Raw genomic sequence first — 22,084 nt, 5'->3', positions numbered from 1 at the left:
TTTAAATTCAAATTAAAATTAATTATTATGCATATAAACTTGTTAATGTATACATTATCAATATAAATAAGATTAACCATTTTGTTTCACTTGTATGAAACTTCAATTATAAATTATGATCAGACCTTCAATGAGAAAAGAAAAATATAATGACAAAGTTAACCAAAAGCGGGGCCATCTCTTAACCCATCCAACAATCTATGCATTTTCTTTAACCTGTACCTTGGCATTTTTTAGGAGCATTTTTTATCCCAACAATTAGTATTGATAAATCTTTAACCTATACTTGGCATTTTTCTTTCAAGCGATTAGGATTGCTTCATCAAGGATTTTTTTTAATGTCAATTTGCTCAAGTAAAGTTAAATCAATTGTTGTAAATTCTATCTCTGTCAACCGGTATGGGTTACCCGCACTTGAAAATAAGTTTGCACTCCTTATAATGATATGAAAAGGATCCATTAGTTCTTCTACAGAGGTAACAGAATGCAATTCAAACTACAAGCTTCGGAAGACTAACTTAGATATGTGCAAGATTGCCAGTATCTGACTATCGTTGCAAGAAAGACCTTAATGCACTTAGATGGATTGGCATTCATGCAAGGAGAAAAAAAACACAGTAGAAAATCTTGTCGTTATAGGAGGGGAAAAAACATACCTGTATTAGATAAAACCTGTATTCATTCTATCTTCACATGGAGCTCTAATTCACAGAAAAATGGCATATACAAACAAATTTGGAAACTATGACCTGTATTAGATAAAACCTGTATCCATTCAACCTTCACATGGAGCCCTAATTCACAGAAAAATGGCATATACAAACCGATTTGGAAACTATGACCAGCGTAAATGGTATACAGCAAAGCTCCACCTTCTAAACTTCATCCATAGAACTTCAATCTATCACCTGCAGAGCTGGCTACAGAGGCCCTGGATCTGAGATGGACTGGGACTTTGCAAGGAATATGTCTTCGTTTTACCATTGTTTGAGCATGTCAAGGTCAGCTGGCCCCCCACTTGATCAGACTGCAGGAATTACATTGAAGCACATTTAGCAGTGCACTAGAAGTCCAACAGAAGGTCAAAAAATCCTTACTATCTTAAACTTCGTCTTGATTTAATGATGGTAACGAGACCAAGAAAACTTGGACCATATGCTTTATCAACATGCATATAACTTTTATAAAATTTTTCCCGTAGTAGTGATGCAGTATGTTGTGATGTTGTGAGGTGAGACTAAAGAAATATCCGTGCACTATCAGCAGGAGACTTGAACACTGTGAGGCAACTGAGTTTGGATGAAACAGCTCATTCATATAGCTCCAGCTGCTTGTTAAAAACATATGTTGCCTACTTTTTGTGAGGACAAGTTAAGGGTATTTTGAACTCCTTATGGATTGAATGGACATTCTAGAATGGTTACTCTTGGTTCTGAAGGTAGACGTTTTTCAACTGTTCCTAATCTGTTAATTGTGATTATATATCTTCTTTTGGTTTTTTTAATTTGGCCAAACAGCCTAAGATACACACAGTTTTCCATTTTTCATCCCGCCCAAACACTTACACAATGAAAAGATAAAACTTCCACATAAAATATGGAACTTTGCCCAAATTTTAATGTACCACAGTTGGAGGAAAACTTTAACCATTACTCACCATACATGACACAGGCTGTGTGTTGCAACTCCACCTTGAAGTAGGAACACAGCTCATATAGTGACACCAGGAACAATGGTCATTTAAATCTACCCCTCGAAGCAGCAGAACCAGGCCGAGGGTGAACCTACGAAGTCCAATTTAATTCTCAGTTAAACAAGGACCCTATTGCTTTTGCATTTAAGTGACTTAAAAATAGGAAATGCAAATGCAGAAATTCAGCTAGATTCTCAAGAATTAGAAAACAAGAGAGAATAGAAGAGTAAAGGCCAGAACATGTTAAAGAAGCATCAGTATGCATGCCCAGGTAGAGTATGGAGAAGCTCACCCAACAATCAGAAGAATCAGAGAAAGGACCCAAAGGATGCATTGGTATGCCTTAAATTTATGTTTGGGGGATGATGAAGAATACGTTTGAAGAGCATATCTCTGGCTGACCCATGAAAACTGGGGACGTATCAGAAACACAAACCCCAGAAGAAAACCAGATAAAAATCCTCCAATATGAGCAAAGTTGTCCACATGAGGGAGAAGTCCAACAGCTAGATTAATAGCAACTATGACCACAAGGGTCACTAAAGATACTACCTGAAGAAAAGTTAGGGTTCATAAATATACAAACCACAATCTTGTCTCTTCAGACAGGTCTTAAAAACATTAGTTTGGTGAGTACCTTATTGGCATATATACTCCAATTGGTAATCAATTCAGAAAGCATGCCACCAAGTAATCCAAACAGAGCACCAGAAGCACCAACAGATATATTTGACTGTAAGAAAAGTGCCGAAAACAAACTCCCCCCAAGACCAGAGATGACGTACAGCAATCCAATACGCACTACAAAATACCAATATGAAAGACAGTTACACGGGTAAGCTATATGAGTTTGATTAGACCATAACTAATGTGTGCTCAAACAAGTATTTTACTAACAATGAAGGATCCTCACCCAAGCTTTCCAAGAAAGCAAGCAAAAAGTAGAAGTCAACCCATATGTTAAGAGAAGTCCACTCGATTGTCCATTAAAAAAAATAGGTAAGTTGTACACATTGGAAGGTAATATTGGACTTCAAGCAAGTTAAATGAGAGCCAGGGTTTAATGTTCGCATGCATATTCAGGAAAGCAATAAATACATACATGCCAAACTTACTGTTTTTCAATTAATATGTAACATAAAGGACTTGGTAACTAATAATCAAGTTCCAAGAAAAAATGCCCTTTCACTATTCTTCCCGACGCAACCATACCAAAAAATTTTTATACAAGATAATCATAGCAATAAGTTTACAAATATATGATCATTTAGCCAATTTAACTTCAATTATCCCTTAAATGCTGTGATTTTGGCACCTGGATCTTGATCAAGTGGTAAGGTCATATTTAACAAACCATGTATGTATAACTGCTAAACCTAAATGAGAAATAACAACAATTGCATGGCATTTCAACTGCATAAGTAAGCACCAGCGTCGTCATTTTGTACCAGTCCTGTTGAGTGCAATAACTGATAAGGGTAATAGACAACATATCATCGTCTAACAGTATCAGCACTTTACCAAAGCCAAATTCTTGCTCAACTCGAATGCCGATCACTAAAAGACTCAACATGTTGGCAAGCAAATGAAACACTCCGCCGTGCAGCCACATACAAGTAATAAGCCGCCAACCCTGATGTTCATGGACCACTTTACTCACATCTAAAGCACCCAACTTCTGTAACCTAGAAGAACAAGGAAATGGAAGATACACTTTCTTAGTTGCTTTTCCAAAGGTAAGTAATGGCTTCAATTACTAAGCGAAAAGGAAAAGCACACGTCAAACAAAAAGCTGCACAGCATATATGTATGTATCCAACCACCACTACATGCTACATGGAATTGGAAATACTCTCATTATACAAAGAAGCCCAGTTTTGATTTTTTACAAAAACATAATCCAAAGCACGAACAAAGCATTAACCTCATATGTGGCACTAGTCAAACAACACAAATGCATGCAACAAATAAAATCTCGAAGTGCAGCCATCTCAAAGAATCAAGGACAAGGACCAAGGCAAAGTCTGGAAAATTTGCATTCTGGATTATAAACCACAGGTGGAATTCTATTAAGTACATTCTGCTGCCACTACAATGATTGTAAAACAGTTTCACCTGATGCATGTACTTACCGCTTATCTGATTCTCAGGATTCTCCATGCATTAATTTCCAGAACATCCATCTTAATTAGCTGGCTTCTCATATATTTTTGGATTGCAGTTCTTTTATAAGTTGATTTCTTTTCACTTGTCTCATTTATTCTGCAACTGATAAAATTAGTTACTACTGCTTCATATTGCAAAGTCAGTTTCAAGTTCCAATTCTTCTTTCACCCTTTACACAAAACTTCTATGGTCCCAACGCCTCAGTAGCTCAGATCTCTAGCGTACATTGTAGGTTTTTATACCCGTATACCACTACATAGACTGTAGACACCTTTACTACTGTAATTTCTTAAACCTTAAACTGATACATGAACCACTCTTCCTCGCTTTTGGATCTTTCTTATCCTCCCATCAACGAGGTTGGTTTGCTTTAAGTAAATTAGGCCACATGATCATTTCAGAACTCACCAATTGGCTTATATGCCTACAGCTTCTGAGGCCTTACAGATGACAAATTCCGTATAAAACCATCCAAACAGAAAAGGGGCACGTTCCAACGCCTAAAAACGAAACTTGAACCGCCCATAAATACTAGTAATAAATTGCGGGCTTTGCATCAAGAGCAAGGGTTGGGATGACCAAAAGGGGAACGAATAAATAAATTAATTGACTGCACAAGAGAAGTCTTACGTGGTGGAAGAAGGCCCAAGCAGAGGATTTTCCTTGAAGGGCTGAAAGGAAAGCCTCCCTAGAAAACCAGCAACGCAAGAAACAGAATTTTTGGGGCAGTTGTTAACATACATGGTGATCACAAACATGACAACATTGGCGACGACGAAAACAGGTATCAACCAGGAGAACCACTTCTTGAAATGCTTAATTTCTCTGTATCCAGGGGGTGGTGGGGCAGGCAAGGAGGTGGGGGTGGAGGAGGAGAGGGGTGGCGTTTGCCCATCGAGTGGGTGGACGGTGTTGCTCACCCGCCGCGAGTTTACGCTGATTCGGACATCTGATTGCTGTGGCGGACCCCCTTCTTCTCCTGCTCCTGCCATCTCCAGGAAAAGAACGGTAAAATGTAGTAGAAATCTACTAGTGTTAGTTTAGGGACAAAGAAGATGTAGGTCGAGTCGAGGGGTGGGTCGAAAAAGAGCGAAGATTCTTAAGAAGACGCGGAGGCGGTTTAGGTGTAGATGTTAAGGGTGGTTAAACACATTATTAAGATCAGTTTAGTCAACGTTTAACCACTTGACTGACTGAGGTATGGTAAGTAACCCAACAAACACCAACACCATGTCACCGTCACCAACACCAACGCCGTGAGAGTAATTTTCTGGGACACATGTTTGAGGAGGATGTCGGGCAAACGTCAACCACTTGACTAATTGAGGTATCAGGTATGTATGGTAAGTAACCCAACAAACGCCGCGAGAGGAATTTTCTGGGACAGATTTGAGGAAGTCAGGCAAACTTCTGTTCTTTTCTTCAGACGGCCGCCATCTGCGTTAGGAACTTAGGATTTGGACGGTAGCGGTTCGTGGGGGGTTTCATAATGACCACTTTTTCACGTCAGAACGGAATCCGAACACAGCCACAGGTGATTAAGAGCCCATTCGGACCATCTCACTTCAAATCAGGAGTTGTCAAATTAGGAGTTTTTGGATTGTCAAATCCGTCACCTACACTCTAAAGAATTTATTAATTTTTCTCTCTCTATATATGCACCTTATACACTATAAACTACTAGTAATTTTCTATGCCAACAAATTGAGAAAATTCTTTACGAAAGCGTGTTGACATAAAAAGTCTTCAATTTCTTTTTTCTAACAATATGTAGTTAGCCCTTCTTTCTAATGCTACAAACAGGACCCGATAATGGGCTTGTGATAATTATTAATTAAGAGAGAGAGTTTCCTTTGCTTGTGTTTGTGAACTTGCTTGCTTGGACAATAAAATTTTCTCTCATTGCTTCGTTTTTCTTTTGCGTCCGCCGCCATTTCATGGCAAATTCTTCTTGATATGCCGCCTACAAGAAAATTTTCCTCACAGACAAAATACATTATTGTAAGTATCCAGTTAGAGGACGCAGGAGCCAGCTATGCAAAAAAAAAAAAAATTTTTAAATCACCGTTAAAGAAATTGCTAGTGTTTTATGTACTATCTGATTTGAGTGCGATTAATAAGAAAAATGTGAATTTTTTACTATATTCTCTAATTTTCTTGGTTTCCTCTTTTTTAACCATACTCAGTTTCTTTCAATTTCTTTAACAGGAACTTGATAATTATGTCGAAAAGGAAATGCTTGAGAGCGAAAGCTCAAACATTTACAGGGAGGATGGTCAGAACTAATCGGGAGTTCCCTCCAACAACGGATCCTGCTCAGATTTGGGGTTGGGAATGTATTGTCCGCTATCCGTTGCGGCATCTGATCACTTCTAAAGGAAAATAATCCACCACCACTTTTGCAAATTTTTTTTTTTGCAAAGTCAGCAGACTTTTGGATAACTTTCTACTGATCTTAACCCCGTGAGAACCCTCAAAAGCCGGCAACTTTTGAAGGTCTCATAGAAGACTAATATACTAACCACCCAAACCAATGTTTTAAAACTCGGACCGTTAATTGAACCGGTGAAGTGTTCGGGTCAAGGTTCAACCGGTCGAATCGGTTTGATCCCGATTCAATGAATTTTTTAAAAAATAATTTATATAAATATATATATATGCACAAAATAAGACATGTATTGGGCTAATTTAAAACTTTATATGATGAAAAGTTTACTATTTTTGAATAACTTGGATTTTCAGAAATAAATTTTTTAAATTATAAGTTGAAACAAATAAATTTCATCTCAATTTCAATTATATCTACCAAAAAATAATCTTAAATCCAACCCAAAACTACCACAATATTTTGAAATTATACAAAATTCACGTCTATGAGAATTTAGATATTGTGAGTTCAAATTTTAATTTACGTTTTTGAGATTTAGAGATTGCAATTTTTTTAAAAAAAAAAGAAATTTGGAGTTTGAAGAAAGTTAAGAGAATCGAAAATAGAAATGCAAACTTGATAAGAAACAAAAAAATGAGATAAAAGTGAATGATTGTGACATTTAATAATTAGTCTTTAGGGTTAAAGAAAATAATTCTTTTTTAATTTTTTCAATTTAATGGACAAAAAAAATTAAAAGATGGAAGAAAATATCAATAAATTAAAACTAAAGAGTTTTGATTAAAAAGGGAGTGACAAAAGAAAAGAGGAGAGAAAGAGAAAGTTGAACATTAAAAAGAAATAAATCTGATGTGTTTTAGGAGTTATGGGCTTAGGCTGGGGTATTTTTAATTTTTCACTTCAACTTAAGTAGATATTTACACAAAATAATTTCGTCCGCTAGCTGTGGTTAAATGGTAATAAGTCTTTGTTGTATTCGCAAGGTTTGGTGTTCGATTCTTGTTGGCCTCAATCTGGACATTATTTTCGAAAAGTTTCAATCTGGACATTATTTTCGAAAAGTTTCAAAAATCGCCGGTTCCGGTCTAAGCGGTTTTTCATGGTTCATCCGGGTCATCCGGTTTCTAGCGATTTTTCATTACTCTCCGGCTTTAGCTATAGACCGTTTCGAAAAGTTTCAATCTGGACATTATTTTCGAAAAGTTTCAAAAATCGCCGGTTCCCGGTCTAAGCGGTTTTTCATGGTTCATCCGGGTCATCCGGTTTCTAGCGATTTTTCATTACTCTCCGGCTTTAGCTATAGACCGGACCGGTGGCCTGTCCGGTTCGCGGTCCAACCGGTTGAACCGGCCGGTCCGGTTCGATTCTGAAAACATTGACCCAAACCCCCCAACCCCGACGTGGGATATCAAACTCCACAAGGGAGCCTGCTAGACCTAAAGAGACCCCATACTCCCCCGGGACGAGGCTGATGTCTTTTTTGCAAAGTCAGTAGACTTTTGGACAACTTTCTACTAACCTTAACCACTTTTCGCAAATTGAATTGAACTTTTATCAACTTGCAAGAGAGAGAGAGAGAGAGAGAATCTATTTATATCTGTACATGTTTACCTGTTGAGATATTTTAGAAGTTTTCTAAGGAGTACCATGACAGTCTGTTCTGCGCATTACTTCTTAAGGTTTTTAGATATTTTATTCTCTAATATTAATTTTCATTAGTGTTGATTTATTACTTTCATTCAAATGCTTATATCACTATATTTTTTTAGGCAAAATTAAATAACTTATCAAAAAACCACATCTAAGTAAAATCCGTTACACTTTAGTGTCTCTGTCCATTGTGTATGATAAATAATTGTTATTTGCAAAATAAATTTTGTTTGTACAAATGTTATTATACATTTGTATAAGCAGTTTAATATATTGATTAGTAAAAATAAATAATAACTCTGTGAAGATACAAATCGTACATTTTTATATCAATTATGTTGTTCCTGTGCATAGAAATTTTATATTTCTATAGTAACTTTATAAGAATTTAATATTGGTCCGGAGTAACTATTTAGCATGCATAGCAATTGGTTCAAGACCAATTAAAAAGATTCCATACGCATATATAAAAGACTCAATTTGATAATTCACATATTAAATGTGATCACTTGACATGTTAAATAGAATCAAGTGAGACTCTCTTACATTTCCTTGGAAATCTTCCATTGATTATGAAGCAACTACTTTGCAGGAGCGACTACTAGGCCTTCTAAGTAGAAAGTTGTTCTAGACCATCATAGAAAATTTCCATTGACACAAAGCTAGTAGTAAAGTCGAAAAAAAGAAGGGAAAAAAGTTTTTTTTTGTCAATTTTTATTTCTCTTTTTCACTTTAAGTTCCAATACGCATAAGTGTTTTTATTTAATTTTTTTTTTTGTGAAAAAATGGTCTGACATAAGAACTTGCCCAAGTCATGGGTCCAATTAGTTTCTCTATAATGGGTCTCGAGGTTGGAAGATATTCATCATCTAATTTGTAATTGTTGTGTTCGTAATTTTATGCTGTGACGTGACGTATGTAAAATAAAAAAAAAATATATATATTTTGTAATATTTAACATTCTCCTTTCAGAACCAAATAGCTTTGTTAGACCTTTTTGTACGATGTCCATCTAAGCGGGAAGAAGCTATCAGTTGCAGCTCCATGATTCCTTCACAAGATAACCTTTGATTAATCTCATCGTCCAAATTGTCACCCGTCATTATAGGTCATAACACAAAGTCTTGATGTAGGCACCATATCTTCAGAGTTCTGATAGGATCCGGTGCATTAGTGCTGGTATGATCGCACCCTTTTATATTGTGGCAAATTTGAGGGAGGCAGCCCTGACCTCCAGCACCACCAAAGAGGGTGATGACCACTGGACCAAATGGCCAGGGCGGTATAGAACGGTTTCATGCTCTTGAGGATGTTGGATCAAAGAAGCAAGAGTCGTACCTACTCAATACCTATGAAGAACTTGGACAGCCTCGTACCCAAGTTGCTTTAGGTTTATCTGTAGGGCCAAAATCCATGTATCCAGACATAAACTGAAACGCTTAAAACGTTGTAGCCACAAGTTTGGGCCTCGACCGGCCCCAACATAGCAATGCAGCATGCAGCGGGCCAGCCTTCTTATTATTGAGCTAGGCCTTTTTTTTGTTTTTGTTTTTGTTTTTTATGATTTACTATTAGTTATATGGAATTAATCTTTTCTACAATATTAGTGTTGGATAAATAATAACTATGTAAATTTTAAATTTAACCTTTGCATATATATTATGAATCTAATAATGATAGTATATATATTGTCTATATATATAAGATTTACAATAAAGTCAGAAAACTTTGGAAAATACAAAGAAATATTATATTTTATGCTTCAAAAAGAGAAAATTATTCAAGACATCACTCACATTTCACTAAATGAAATTTTTCATCATTTACTATAAAAATGATAACTTTATGTCTCTTGAAAATATAATTAAGTAAAATTTGATTTCAATCTAAATTTTCGATCATTTTTTACCCTGGATTCATCACGTAGCTTATATGTGATTATTTTTCTGAGAACCAAAAAGGTTAGATTTTATTCATAATTAAACAAATGACTAGACAGATTTTCATTTTTGCTATAGGATTTAACCCAAATTGTATTGATTTTTCTCTAAAAAGTGTGATCTAATATAATTTATATCTAATTTTACAACTAAAAAAGTGGGATCCGTTCTTTTTGGACATATAAAATTATTACAGACGAGTCACATAGTGATTTCAGAATGAAAAATTAAGTACGACTAAATTTTGTTAATTTAAATTTATAAATCACGTAATGTTAATATTTTGAAAGTAAAATACGATGAAATTTATTAGGAAAAAAAAAAAGTGGTTGTCAAAAACTGGTCAGAAACTTTTGAATGATTTACCCTTCGGGAAAATGTCGCAGCGTCGGACTAAGGGTTCGAGAAGTCGAAGATTCAAGGGAATCTCATAATGCAAAAGGGGTGTCATATTTTGTCAACGACTGGCGTAGAACAACTGTACTTTTCGTAAACGCGTACAATTCATTCAACGCCCTGATCCGCGACCGAGAGTTGAAAGAAATATCCACTCATTTGACCCGTAAATCGTAATAAGAAAGAAAAGCACAAAATAAAGTAGAACGCAATGGTTCATTTTTTAGGGACGCATGAATGGTCCAGCGGTAACCTCCTCCCACAGGGATCAGCTCTGCTGGATTTCTTCGCGCACTTAATGTGCCAGGGTCGGGTTGGGGCATCGGACCCGGATCACAGGAAATTAGTCGGGGCCCGTAAGAATTGATCGGACATTCTTATGTCTACAAAAAAAAAAAAAAAAAAAAAAGAAGCAATGGTTCATTTTTGACTAGTTCAAACAAAAGAACCAGCCAGGGACCATCCTACTGAAATGTAAATCCAGTCATCGTCTCATGTTCTCATTGTATTCTCCTTTAAATCCAGTCAACCACTAAGTTTTTCCAAATCCTTCTGCGTTGAACTTAATATTGAGAGACTGAGGGTTTAGATTTGAGCAAAAGGGGACTTCTCACAGATGGCGCAGAAACAAACTAGTGGTGGCGACGGAGGCGGTGGGTTCTTTACCTCCATAGCGTGGGGCTTGTCTAATTTCGGCAGTGTCGTGTCCAAATCAGTTAACGGGTAAACTCGTATCAACAAATGTTTTTTAATCTTTCACTTCCCTTTTGGAGTTTGTTCGTTTACTTGAATTTATGTGGGCGTAGAGATGATTAAATTTTTCTTTTCTTGTTACTCCTCAATTATCCAAACATCTTGTCGAAGCTATCACGTTTGAACTTTGCTTAAAGCCTTAAACAATTTTCATGCTTTCTTGATTTATATGCGTCTTTTTTATTCGAAAGATATTGCTGTCCTCTAGGTTGCTTGGATATGAAGGGCTGGAAGTTATAAATCCCGAAGGGGGCAGTGGAGATGCCGAGTCGGAAGCTCAGAAAGGAAGATGGAAGGAGGAGGTACTTTTTGCCTTTTCCTTCTTGACCCCCTCCCCTTGATGCTTATTACCATATTTTTGGGATAATTCTTATTGTTCATTTTAATATAAAAAAATTGGCACAGTTTTTTTTTCAGTGCAATTGTTTGTGAAAACAGATATTTACACTTTATCACATAGAGCAAGAGATCTCGTTCTAGTACTATTAGTGCTGGAAAAGCTCATTAATACGTTAGCCGGCATATCATGCTTATGGTTAGATAACGCAAACGAAATGAATGGATGATTCTGTAACTTCACAATTTTGCACAATTTTGCAATGTTTACTGCTTGGTTTGCTCATCCTCACCCGTGAGTATTTCTCTTGCAGGATCGCGACAATTATTGGAAGATGATGCAAAAGTATATTGGGTCCGATGTCACATCAATGGTGACACTACCGGTTCTTATCTTTGAGCCTATGACAATGCTTCAGAGGATGGCCGAGGTTTGTGTAAATTGCAGTTCATAATCCGTAGATGATTCTCAGTAGTGTTTCACTGATCAGTTTGTTGCTATGCAAAACTTCCATCACAGTTAATGGAATATTCCTACCTACTAGACTTGGCGGATCAATGTAATGACCCACATATGAGACTCGTTTATGCTGGTAATGTTTCTGTTTTGAAATTCAGCACTTCTTTTCTCATTCACTTCTTTACACATGTGCTGAAATAATGGCAGCTCATCAGCTGATGTTAAACCAAATTTTGCAGCTTCCTGGTTTATATCCTTGTATTATGCTTACCAGCGCACTTGGAAACCTTTCAATCCAATTCTTGGTGAAACTTATGAAATGATCAACCATGGTGGGATTACATTTATAGCAGAGCAGGTCAGCTATGAAGCATCATTGCTGTTTAGCACTCCTGTTTTACTGTTTGCTTCTCTTTGTGCTCCTTTGGTTGCTCTCTTTGACAAGGGAACTCTTAATGTTTATTAAGTCATATGGGCACTCTTGATGGGTCAATTTAGTTAACAATTTACATGAGTACAATAAATAAAGAATTTATTTTGCTCCTTATATGCCCATTTCATGAGAAAAATTGTTGGTTAGTTAGCCACCAAGTCCTTGATCATTTAAAGAAATCAATTTTGGAAGTTAAAGGGGGAGAGACCTTGCTATTAAAAATTATTCTTTTGATATCTAAATAACTCAACTGAAAGGTTTTTTTTTTTTTTTGGGGGGGGGGGGGGGGTGTGTGTGTGTGTGGTGAACCAGTGAACTCTGAGGAGCACTAAGACTAATGGGAAGGAACTAGTTTAGTTAGTAAGACTAGCTGCTGTTTCACAATCGTTGTACAGTTCTATTGGTGTTTTGTGTCTCTGATGTGCAAAATACATCACGGTTGTGGTTTTGTCCGTAACTGACTTCTTTGGTATCAGGTAAGCCATCACCCTCCCATGAGTGCAGCTCATGCCGAAAATGACCATTTTGTTTATGATATAACTTCAAAGGTGAAGACCAAATTCTTGGGCAACTCAGTTGAAGTTTATCCCCTTGGAAGGTAAGAGCTGTGTTTTGGTAATCTGTCTTTAGACACTCATTTTGTCTTGTTTATTCAATTTGAAAGGTTGTCCAAAGTGCTACTTATTCTGTGAACTTGATGATCAAAAAATGGAAGACATCATTGCATTTACTTGTAGACATGTCCGTGGATCTTATCTAACATAAATTAGGTTTTTTCCCTTATTGGATTGCCTGCTTTACAGTTTTTGTTGCGATCAAATGTTCATTTGCGTTCCTTAATCTGTTGGAACTTAGGAAAATGTGAACTATGAGGTTTTTCCTCCATTCAAGGCCACAAGAGAAATCCAAGACGTATTTCTGACCAAATTCTACGTCTGATGTGAAAACTATGTGAATGTACCTGCTTGTTTCTTCAGTTTTTTATTTTTTAAAATGGGATTTTGTCATTTTCAAAATTTTGATGCTTTTAAATCTGCATATTCTGATTTAGGAACTTATACTGGGCTTCGGGATATACTAGTCAATTAAGTTCCTTGATGTGTCAAACACATGAGATTGTGTTTTGGTCAAGCTATATGGTAACATCTTGCTTTATTCATATGAATATCCAGGACACGGCTGACACTTAAAAGAGATGGTGTCATCCTTGACTTGGTTCCACCACAGACAAAAATTAACAATCTTATATTTGGTCGAACCTGGATTGATTCACCTGGGGAGATGATCTTGACAAACTTGACCACTGGGGACAAAGTCGTGCTGTATTTTCAACCTTGTGGTTGGTTCGGGTATGTGGTTATACACACTGTAAAGTTTACAACTGTTGACAGATTTTTTTTGGTAAATTTGGCTTATTTGCTGATCAGAGATATTTTGCTTCAAGATGTTTAGAAGTTCTAACCTTGAGTTTACGTATGACCTGCTCCATGTAGAATCAAATTCTTCTATTCTGTTGAACCACCCACATTGACATTTTTCTGGATTCTAGTTCACGTAACAATCTCATGCTTATGTAAAACCAAATCCTCCCATTCTGTATAATGAGATATCTTTTTTCCATTTTGAGCTTCCTGCAAGAGACGAGTTATCACTTCTGTACAAACAATATACCAAGTATGAAATTTGTACTGAATACTTTCCAAAAATTCATTATGCTGTCAATTTTTTATGTTAAATTTTGAAGTAACAACAATATGTTTTTAGACATCCTATCAACACCTTGGGTTGTCGTTGGATTACTGTTAAAATGCTTTTTAAATTGATATATCAGATAAGTTACTCCAGCAGCAACCTAAGAATCTTGTGTTTTTGTAAGAAGCTTCACCATGTTTGCTTTCTTTTATTCGTTTAGTTTGCTTAACGTGCCTTCAGATTGTGAAACATCGCTGCTTCTGTTTATTAGGGCTGGTCGCTATGAAGTTGACGGATATGTATACAATGGTGACGAAGAGCCCAAAATTCTAATGACAGGAAAATGGAATGAGTTCATGAACTTTCAACCATGCGATTTGGAAGGAGAACCGCTTCCTGGCACAAAGCTGGAGGAGGTCAGCTTCAGTGCTTTTATTTATTTTGATCTGTACATAAATATGGAATTCCCTCGTACTTGTTAGATTTGCCAATTTGGACATATGCTTGGTCTGGTTACTTTTGCGATCACATTGTGCTTGCCAAATTTGAACCTGACGTGATATTATTTTAATGTAGCAAGTCCACTTTTACTTTGGCAAGGCTTTCTTGGTGCCAGCAATAAAATATTGCAACTCTATTTCTGTCGCTCACAAGACAATTGCCAATTAGAAGTATGGTCTTAATGAACTGCAACATGGTCTGAAGCCACTATTGAACATAGTCTTAATGGCAATGGTTGAATATTTTAACAAAAGAAAATACTAGGATTCAGTAGTATTCATGGACTAACTGTCAATTAGTTTATTGTTGCCAATTACTAGGAAATAATGAGCTTCTTTTGTTGTTGCGGCAGGTATGGAGGGTTGCCGGTGCACCTGAAAATGACAAATTTCAGTATACGCATTTCGGGCACAAGGTAAACAGCTTTGAAACTGCACCCAGCAAGCTGTTGGAGTCTGATTCTCGCTTACGTCCTGATCGGCAAGCACTTGAGAAGGGTGACCTATCCAAGGCTGCGGCAGAAAAGAGCAGGTCTCTCTCTCTCTCACACACACACACACACACACAAAATAACAGGGGATTGGGGAAGTAGAAGGAATACATTTTGTTCTGCGTGGTAAAGTAGTAATGGAGAGTTGGATAAAAGCTTGAACTTCTGAAATAAATTGATTTTATTTTTTTTGTTCCTCGTTGCTCCCCCAGTTTGGAAGAGAGGCAAAGAGCCGAAAAGAAAATGCGTGAAGCCAAGGGTGATGAACATAAACCAAGATGGTTCGACTTATCAACTGAAATATCAGCGACGCCCTGGGGTGACTTGGAAGTCTACAACTACAATGGCAAATATGCTCAACATCGTGCTGCTATTGATGGTTCAGACAATGTCGGCGGGGTAGATATCGGATCCACGGCGTTCAATCCATGGCAATACCAGGATGTCGCCGCAGCTTCAGAGTAGGGATTCCATCCATCATTTCCGTCTGTGGCTTTTGGCCAATTTATTTCAGTGAGATGCGTTGTTGTAATTCACTATTATTTCTTTATTTTAGTGTGAATATGAGATGGGATCTACTCTCTCTTTTTTTTTTATTACTTCTAAAAGAACAGCTGGCCGTTAGAAAATGAAAAGCAACCAGTCCTTTTTCTTCTTGTTATACATCATTTTCATTTGAGTTGGATCATACGTACTGATAATTTGGGTCGGTCTGGGGAACATGAGAAGTAAGTATACTGGCAAAGAAATTATTTTGGCATCACAGTCTCTGTACGCCCAGTTGGGATCCTCTATGTCACTATTCGATGCCAAATTCAGCGTCAATTTTACTTATCACATGATAGTAAAAGAAATTTAAATAAACAACGCATGATGAATTAAATAAATAGGACATTTAACATAAATATAAAATGACACTGAATTGTTACTAAAAAAAAGTGGCACTGAGAATCTCGTGTGCTGTGCACCAAACTATCGAAGTGAGGGATTCAATGCTGTGTTGGTCTCGTCTCATCAAACCATCTTGGGGGATCAAAGCCAGAGCCTCCTGGAGTATCATCATTTAAAAAAAATAAATAAATCAGATCTAGTAGATGAATATAGCAGCATATGATCTAATATTGAAGAAGGAGGAGGCAGGAAATAGTTGCAAAGATGGTAAATGAGGCAGATAGAGAGAAGAAAACAGATCTGGCCGGGTGCTCTTATTCATGTGTTGTTAAGTATCGAGACAAAGAGAGGATTGTGGTACAGTAGTAGTACGTACGTACCAAGAGGATTGCAGCGACATAGACGCCAAGCAGTCAAAACGGTTCCCTTAGCAAATCCATATTTCTTGTAAGCAATCATGGAATACTCGCTGCATGTTGGAACGAAACGACAACTCTTTGGCAACAACGGCGAGATTTCCCCTATCCTAATAAATATGACGGCATTAGGAACTTCTTTTCTTCTTCCATTCCATCCCCACCCGAATGCCCCCCCAAAACAAAAAAAAAAAAAGGCGCTTAAAAGATATATATACAAACTTTTGTAGAATCTGAGCACGGACAATGCAGCTTTGACCCCCAAATCATACGCCTCTTCATCTGAACAGAAGAAATTCCAGACTCTTAAAAAAAAAAAAGGGAATACTAGCATAACCTGAAACATGCTTTTAAATTTGAAAGGAGGACCGAAATAACAGAGAGAATCACCATGCCTTCTGAGTTGCTCTGGATGGATTCCTTCTCTTTCTCCGAAGAATTAACAATCCTAGCACCCCGTTGTCTCTGCAAGAGGAAGGAAAAATATGACCAGAAAACGTTTACAGAGGATACACACGATGGAATAGTAATAAATTGAAAGAGATGAGTTTGTCGAGGAAGGAAGTTGCAGTACTGGTTTATTTGTAGGAACGCTTGCCCGGAGATTAGAGTGATGAATCAGGTTAGACGAGAAATTGAGAGATACGGTGGTAGGGTTTCTTCCACATCTACTAGGGCACAGGTGCTGCTTGTGGACATGGTGGTGGAAGTTGGAGTTGTGAATCAAGATTGTCGCCATTTCTCGGACTCCAACGGCGGCTCACAAAATAACCCTCGGCCTTTTCCTTTATCAGCTGCGCGCCATTTTCACCTTTATTTATTTCTTTTTTGTTGCTTGGAGTTCGATATCTTTTCTGGTTAAATCACTTCAATTGGATTTTGATGGAGTGCAGCAGGGTCTAATTAAAAATCCCCAAAAAACGATATTTAAATACTGGGTATTATTTGAAATAGAGTATTATTGTTTGGATAGAGTATTATTTGAAATAATTATTGTAGCACTTTTTATGATGTGATATATATGAGATAAAAAAGTAATTAAGAATATAAAAAAATGAGTTAAAAAATGTGTTTATGATGCAAGCGAAATATTATTTGAGATATTTGTGGTATCCAAACACTATTTCTGATGTTGCAAGAAATTGCTACGAGAGTCCATGGTAGTAAATGTTAATCATTCAACCAAAAATGAAACAGCAGATATTGTATGGCATAATATTAGCCATTGGGTTTGATGGCCACTCTCCTTTTCCTTGTTTGGGAATACATTGCCCATTGTTGCTTCATTAAATTGGAAGTAAATCAATAATATTTCAGATATATTATATATATTTATATAAAATTGGAAGTAAATCAACGCACGTTAACATCACAAGCCAATCGATATTTCTGCTTGCATTTCTTATATTAATAGCCAGTTGGGAGCGTCAGTTGTAGTTTGAACAGCAACTCGCACGCTTAACTGCTGAACTTTAATCCGTCACAAATATACAACCAGAGTCATAGATTTTCACACTAATGCATCAAAAGCGAGTAGTGACTTGGGAGAATAAAGCCTTGAAATCCTTTGTAGGTGCGGCAGTCCCCTCGGGCTTTGAGGCCAGATCAAATGCCTTATTTTTTGCCTCCTCAAACTGTAGAGCCTGTGGAGAAATTTATGATCGTCAGGACTTACAATCCATATAGGCTGAGAAGTTTGTTGCGTATACATGTTATGATGAAAAAAAAAAACTTGTTTTTACAAGCACAAGTGATAACCTGAATGCTGACTTCAGCAACGTCAGCCCTGGGAATGGTTCTTGTTTCCAACTGAAGTAGCTCATCATCCTTTCCAATAAGTAGCTCCCTCACACCATCTTCTTTGTCTTGCAAGCCACCAGCTCTGTTCCAGCCATGTACATGCACATGGGTTTAGAGGCAATGCAGTAAGTATGCAAGTAGGCACATGGTGAAGTTGCTATCAAGCTTGCAGCACATAGAATTTCTTTCTACAGACACTGAGTGTCCACTTATGATGACTATCAGTGGATGTACCCGGGGAGACTAATAATAAGCACAAGGTAAGACAATTTAGAAGGACTTTGTCAGATTTGGATCATGCAAAACAACGCCCATCCTAGAAAAAGATTCATGCTACTCACTCGAGCGAGCAAATTATCTGGTTGCCCACAAAACTTTTGAAATGGTATAGTTTTGGCCATTCAACTTTTAAGAGTATGAAGTCACCCACTCAATTCCCAAATGTGGATATTCCGTCTACTTTCACCGTCAAGTCTGCCTCTTGATTATGTCTCGTGATTTGTGTGAGTCATTAGATGTGACAAACTTGACGGTGAGAACAGGCAGAATGATGCAAACTATACACAAACTATACACGTTTGGGAGTTGAGCGTGTAAATTTATACTTTTAAAAATTGAGCGGCCAAGCCTACACCATTTTAAATGTTTAGTGGGTAACCGAGTAATTTGCTCTTTTTGAGCCAATGGTGTCAGTATATTGTCTTATAAATGCCTGTATGAAATCTTTCATAAGAAAAAATAAATAGGATGAACATGGGCATACCTTATAATGGTGTATGGGATCCCCGAATCTGCCAGGTATTGTTCAGCCTTTCTCTTCCATATCTATTACAGTGGAAATCATTATTGTGGTTAAGTTTACTTGGTCAAAAAAATACGAGAAGCAAAGAAGGTTGAGAAAGGAAGCACAGCCTGACATAGAGAAGCATTCCAATCAAGTCATGTTTTCAGTTAGACTCGAACAATGCCTCATTTCACATGACAAATTTCAACAAAAGCGGGAGCAAAGATTTCCAAATTGCTCAAACTTGAGCCAGATGATAAGATTAAGTTGTGAAAAATTAGAAAACAGGCATGGATGTGCTTGCTAAGAAGCTGTGTAGACCAACAATAGACAAAAGTGAAAGGCATCTCTTTGGAACTTCATGTTGTTTATCTACATAACAAGAGGAAACACCTGTAAAATGAAATGAGCCACAGATTTGAAAGTGAAGGATACACAAATGTGACGGAAAATTTTGAGGCATGAGATAGTACAAACCAGTATGTTCCCATTCGCTAAGCTGTTCAGTGGGTGATTGGGATCTGTTCCTCCCATTGACCCAATGAGTACAATGTGCTTCACTCCGGCAGCTTTAGCTGTGGAAGTAGAACGCAAATGTTTCGGTAAAAACAGATTTTAGGAAATGATTTGGACTTCCAAATGGCAGAACAAACTCTACCTGCATCAATTTGATTCTTTTGTCCGATCCAGTCAACCTGAATGTGTATTAATTGAGATCAGGGATGTAAAACAAAAGGTAACCGAATCATAAAGAGTATGGATCACAGGCTACAAAGGCATTGCCTGTTCAGGATAAGCTCCATCTTCAAAATAGAATTCGGGTCTTCCACCTTTGGTTGGATCAAAACCTGGTTTCATTTTGGGCACAGCACTTGTCAAAATAATAAGTGCATCGATACCCTGTATGGGAGGGACAATGGTGTCAAAATTCCTAATATCCCCAACATAAACATCATCCGCTCCCCCAATTTTCTCCTTGCTCTCCTGAGTCCTAACTAAACCTCTGGCGATATACTGGTCTGACCTCTCCTTCAATTTCTTATAAACAATTTGTCCTGCAATCAATCAGATTCATCAACGTCAAACAAATGTCTAAGATACAAATTCAGAGTCAGATGAGTTTCAGTCGTTCAGCCTAACGAAAATGAATCACTGTGTTCAATAGTCATGATCTCTCCAAGTTCTAGTGATACGAAAGTGGGGGAAAAAAAATATCAGCAATTTGACTATGCCCTGAAATAGCGGATACATTGAATCATCGGGGCATATTATAAAAAGAAATGGTGAAAGAAAATCGAACTAGAACGACAACCCTCTAAAACCTTTCCACACGAAAATTCCACAAATCATAGTAGTAAAATCAAACATCAGAAAAATATCATAGTAGTAAAATCAAACAGCAGAACACATCTACAGACAAGAAATTGCAGGGGAAAAAAGATGAAGAGATAAGAATGGAAAAGTCAGAGAGGGTGAGGAGATGCCACGTTACCGGTTCTACCACCAGCACCGGTGACAAGAACAGTGCTTTTGTTAAAATCGGCCATTGCAGCTATACGAAGGCGCCTCCCGAAACTTCTCTGCCTTCCAACTGGTGAGATAGCACAGAATTCTTCAAGCACTCTGTTTTTGTCGAGTGACTTGACCAGACTCAATTTATTATGGCGCTGGATTGGGGCGGCGATGGGGACACGTGTCAACATGGTTGCCATTATGACCCCAAAAAAATTTTTTTTTTTCGGAAATTCCTAGACAGTTCTCGTTCGATTCTACGACCACCCAAGTTTCCTCTTGCCGGTGGTGCTATGCAACAATAAATCAGTTACACGTTTTACGAATATGACAGACGAATTTTTTTCGACCGTTACATTTATTACCGTGGTAATATCTAGCGGATACTAAATTATCTTAATGGTTCGAGATTCTTATCCCTTTTTTGTCAGTCCCGGCCGAATTACCTTATCTCATTCCGACGTGGTTCTGCTGTTGTTGGAAGTATTTAATTTTGATGAATATAACATAACAAGTCCTGACGCAACCCTTCAGACTTGAAAAGAGACAGTAACGCGTTATATATTAATATATAATATGCAGCAGCATGCATGACTTTATTTTATGTCATCAAAATTCAAAACCTCCCCAGCAACCCCCTGCCTTCAGCAATAAATGATACTAGCACTAGTACCAGTCTACTAGCCCTGCGGGGCAGTTCGGACGGTTCGCTCCTCCTCCTTAGAATATGGTAATCTACCTGTTCACCAGGGTTCGAATCCCGTTGTTACCTGTTCGGTGTGGAGTGGGACCTCCTCTTCCGGACCCTAGAGAATTAGTCGGGCCCCGTAAGAATTGATCCGGACATCCCTGGATGAAAAACAAAAAAAAAAAAAAATAGTACCAGTCTAAGACTACAAAATCATCCCCATTGGTAACTGGTAAGTAAGATGAACAACTCATACATACAGGTTTTAATTGGACGCAGAACCAACCTTACACCTGTTAAAAACTGTCAATTAAGTAGCTTGTTGAGCGTGTTAAATCATGAAACTTTTCGTCTTTTGATCTGTCCATATGAGATTGCATTTTGCAGCCAAATTCCCAAATTGATTCGCCTGCTGTTGTTTGTTGATAGTAAATCTTATATCCGAGACCCTTTGACCGATTCACGTCTTTTCATCGATTGCATTTCAACTAGTAGCGGCGGCCTTTGGACCATTCCTAAAAATATAGCTCGCTCAACCACCAGTGCAGTACGGAATGGCTCACCACCACCAGCTGCTTTCTTTGTCCAAACTCGAAAAGGACGCACCACCAGCTGTTTCGACATTTGACGGCTTTTGAATGAGATAATTAATTGTTGTCTCGAGTCCATGGAAGGATAGTCAACGCTCAGCCCATATCACATTGTTGGGCTTGGCCTAGAAACTTTTCAGTGACTGGACTGGCCCTCCATTCCGCATAAACGCTCTCTGCCAAACCACTTTTCTTTGAGAATTGCTTCTGCGGACCTGTGTTTTGTTTTGGGTTCCGCTTCTCGTTGCAAATAGAAATACTAGTGTTGTGTTTGCGTAGTAGACATATATGGGTTACATCCACTTCTTGTTGTAGGCAATAATGAAGTCTTAGTGCCTCGTTTTTTTTTTTTTTTTTTTTTTCTGTCACACGACGATAATATTTATCTAAAAAAAGAAAAGATCGACCAAATTTTTTCATCAAAAGAAAATCACAATTAAGTGACAAGACAAGAATCAAGATTAAAACTTTGACCTCCCACCACCGAGAGAGACGTTTTAAGTC

General features: G+C 37.5%; 4 protein-coding genes across 4 annotated transcripts; 1 reads left to right on the top strand and 3 right to left on the bottom strand.

Moving 5' to 3' along the window:
* Window positions 1-636: 636 nt before the first annotated feature.
* On the bottom strand, window positions 637-5,415 carry LOC113776024 (RHOMBOID-like protein 1). Its single transcript, XM_027321088.1, has 6 exons — window positions 4,490-5,415; window positions 3,215-3,378; window positions 2,331-2,494; window positions 1,986-2,245; window positions 1,658-1,784; window positions 637-1,027 (listed from the first exon to the last, which is right to left on the bottom strand). Exons 1-6 carry the CDS (start codon window positions 4,849-4,851, stop codon window positions 905-907), a joined length of 1,200 nt encoding a protein of 399 aa, XP_027176889.1. The 5' UTR covers window positions 4,852-5,415; the 3' UTR covers window positions 637-904.
* Window positions 5,416-10,800: 5,385 nt separating this feature from the next.
* LOC113774768 (oxysterol-binding protein-related protein 3A-like) lies at window positions 10,801-15,560 on the top strand. The gene is made up of 10 exons (XM_027319384.1): window positions 10,801-10,957; window positions 11,196-11,289; window positions 11,638-11,754; window positions 11,844-11,916; window positions 12,023-12,141; window positions 12,693-12,814; window positions 13,389-13,565; window positions 14,180-14,324; window positions 14,762-14,940; window positions 15,112-15,560. The coding sequence occupies exons 1-10, from the start codon at window positions 10,851-10,853 to the stop codon at window positions 15,362-15,364; spliced, it is 1,386 nt and encodes a 461-aa protein (XP_027175185.1). The 5' UTR covers window positions 10,801-10,850; the 3' UTR covers window positions 15,365-15,560.
* A 95-nt stretch (window positions 15,561-15,655) lies between these two features.
* On the bottom strand, window positions 15,656-17,050 carry LOC113774769 (UPF0161 protein At3g09310). Its single transcript, XM_027319385.1, has 5 exons — window positions 16,781-17,050; window positions 16,602-16,671; window positions 16,429-16,488; window positions 16,171-16,311; window positions 15,656-15,947 (listed from the first exon to the last, which is right to left on the bottom strand). Exons 1-5 carry the CDS (start codon window positions 16,943-16,945, stop codon window positions 15,889-15,891), a joined length of 495 nt encoding a protein of 164 aa, XP_027175186.1. The 5' UTR covers window positions 16,946-17,050; the 3' UTR covers window positions 15,656-15,888.
* A 476-nt stretch (window positions 17,051-17,526) lies between these two features.
* Window positions 17,527-20,519, bottom strand: LOC113773367 (uncharacterized protein At5g02240). The gene is made up of 7 exons (XM_027317997.1): window positions 20,283-20,519; window positions 19,574-19,845; window positions 19,449-19,485; window positions 19,268-19,365; window positions 18,770-18,831; window positions 17,965-18,088; window positions 17,527-17,849 (listed from the first exon to the last, which is right to left on the bottom strand). The coding sequence occupies exons 1-7, from the start codon at window positions 20,500-20,502 to the stop codon at window positions 17,730-17,732; spliced, it is 933 nt and encodes a 310-aa protein (XP_027173798.1). The 5' UTR covers window positions 20,503-20,519; the 3' UTR covers window positions 17,527-17,729.
* Between the last annotated feature and the right edge of the window lie 1,565 nt (window positions 20,520-22,084).

Source organism: Coffea eugenioides, chromosome 6 (assembly GCF_003713205.1).
Source record: "Coffea eugenioides isolate CCC68of chromosome 6, Ceug_1.0, whole genome shotgun sequence".
Lineage (NCBI taxonomy): Eukaryota > Viridiplantae > Streptophyta > Magnoliopsida > Gentianales > Rubiaceae > Coffea > Coffea eugenioides.
This window is presented reverse-complemented; position numbering and strand designations above follow the sequence as displayed.

What these genes read in the sequence shown, in the direction of transcription:
- LOC113774769 (XM_027319385.1), bottom strand. Translation starts at nt 16,945, where the DNA reads ATGGCGACAATCTTGATTCACAACTCCAACTTCCACCACCATGTCCAC. An exon ending in GCGTTCCTACAAATAAACCA is followed by an intron (nt 16,672 to 16,780) that starts GTACTGCAACTT and finishes TTCCTCTTGCAG; the next exon opens with AGACAACGGGGTGCTAGGAT. An exon ending in ATGTCGCTGCAATCCTCTTG is followed by an intron (nt 15,948 to 16,170) that starts GTACGTACGTAC and finishes ATGATACTCCAG; the next exon opens with GAGGCTCTGGCTTTGATCCC.
- LOC113773367 (XM_027317997.1), bottom strand. Translation starts at nt 20,502, where the DNA reads ATGGCAACCATGTTGACACGTGTCCCCATCGCCGCCCCAATCCAGCGC. An exon ending in AAAGAATCAAATTGATGCAG is followed by an intron (nt 19,366 to 19,448) that starts GTAGAGTTTGTT and finishes CTACTTCCACAG; the next exon opens with CTAAAGCTGCCGGAGTGAAG. An exon ending in TAGCGAATGGGAACATACTG is followed by an intron (nt 18,832 to 19,267) that starts GTTTGTACTATC and finishes CCACTGTAATAG; the next exon opens with ATATGGAAGAGAAAGGCTGA.
- LOC113774768 (XM_027319384.1), top strand. Translation starts at nt 10,851, where the DNA reads ATGGCGCAGAAACAAACTAGTGGTGGCGACGGAGGCGGTGGGTTCTTT. An exon ending in CAACCTTGTGGTTGGTTCGG is followed by an intron (nt 13,566 to 14,179) that starts GTATGTGGTTAT and finishes TCTGTTTATTAG; the next exon opens with GGCTGGTCGCTATGAAGTTG. An exon ending in GCTGCGGCAGAAAAGAGCAG is followed by an intron (nt 14,941 to 15,111) that starts GTCTCTCTCTCT and finishes TTGCTCCCCCAG; the next exon opens with TTTGGAAGAGAGGCAAAGAG.
- LOC113776024 (XM_027321088.1), bottom strand. Translation starts at nt 4,851, where the DNA reads ATGGCAGGAGCAGGAGAAGAAGGGGGTCCGCCACAGCAATCAGATGTC. An exon ending in CTTGGGCCTTCTTCCACCAC is followed by an intron (nt 3,379 to 4,489) that starts GTAAGACTTCTC and finishes TTGTTCTTCTAG; the next exon opens with GTTACAGAAGTTGGGTGCTT. An exon ending in CTGATTCTTCTGATTGTTGG is followed by an intron (nt 1,785 to 1,985) that starts GTGAGCTTCTCC and finishes TGGACTTCGTAG; the next exon opens with GTTCACCCTCGGCCTGGTTC.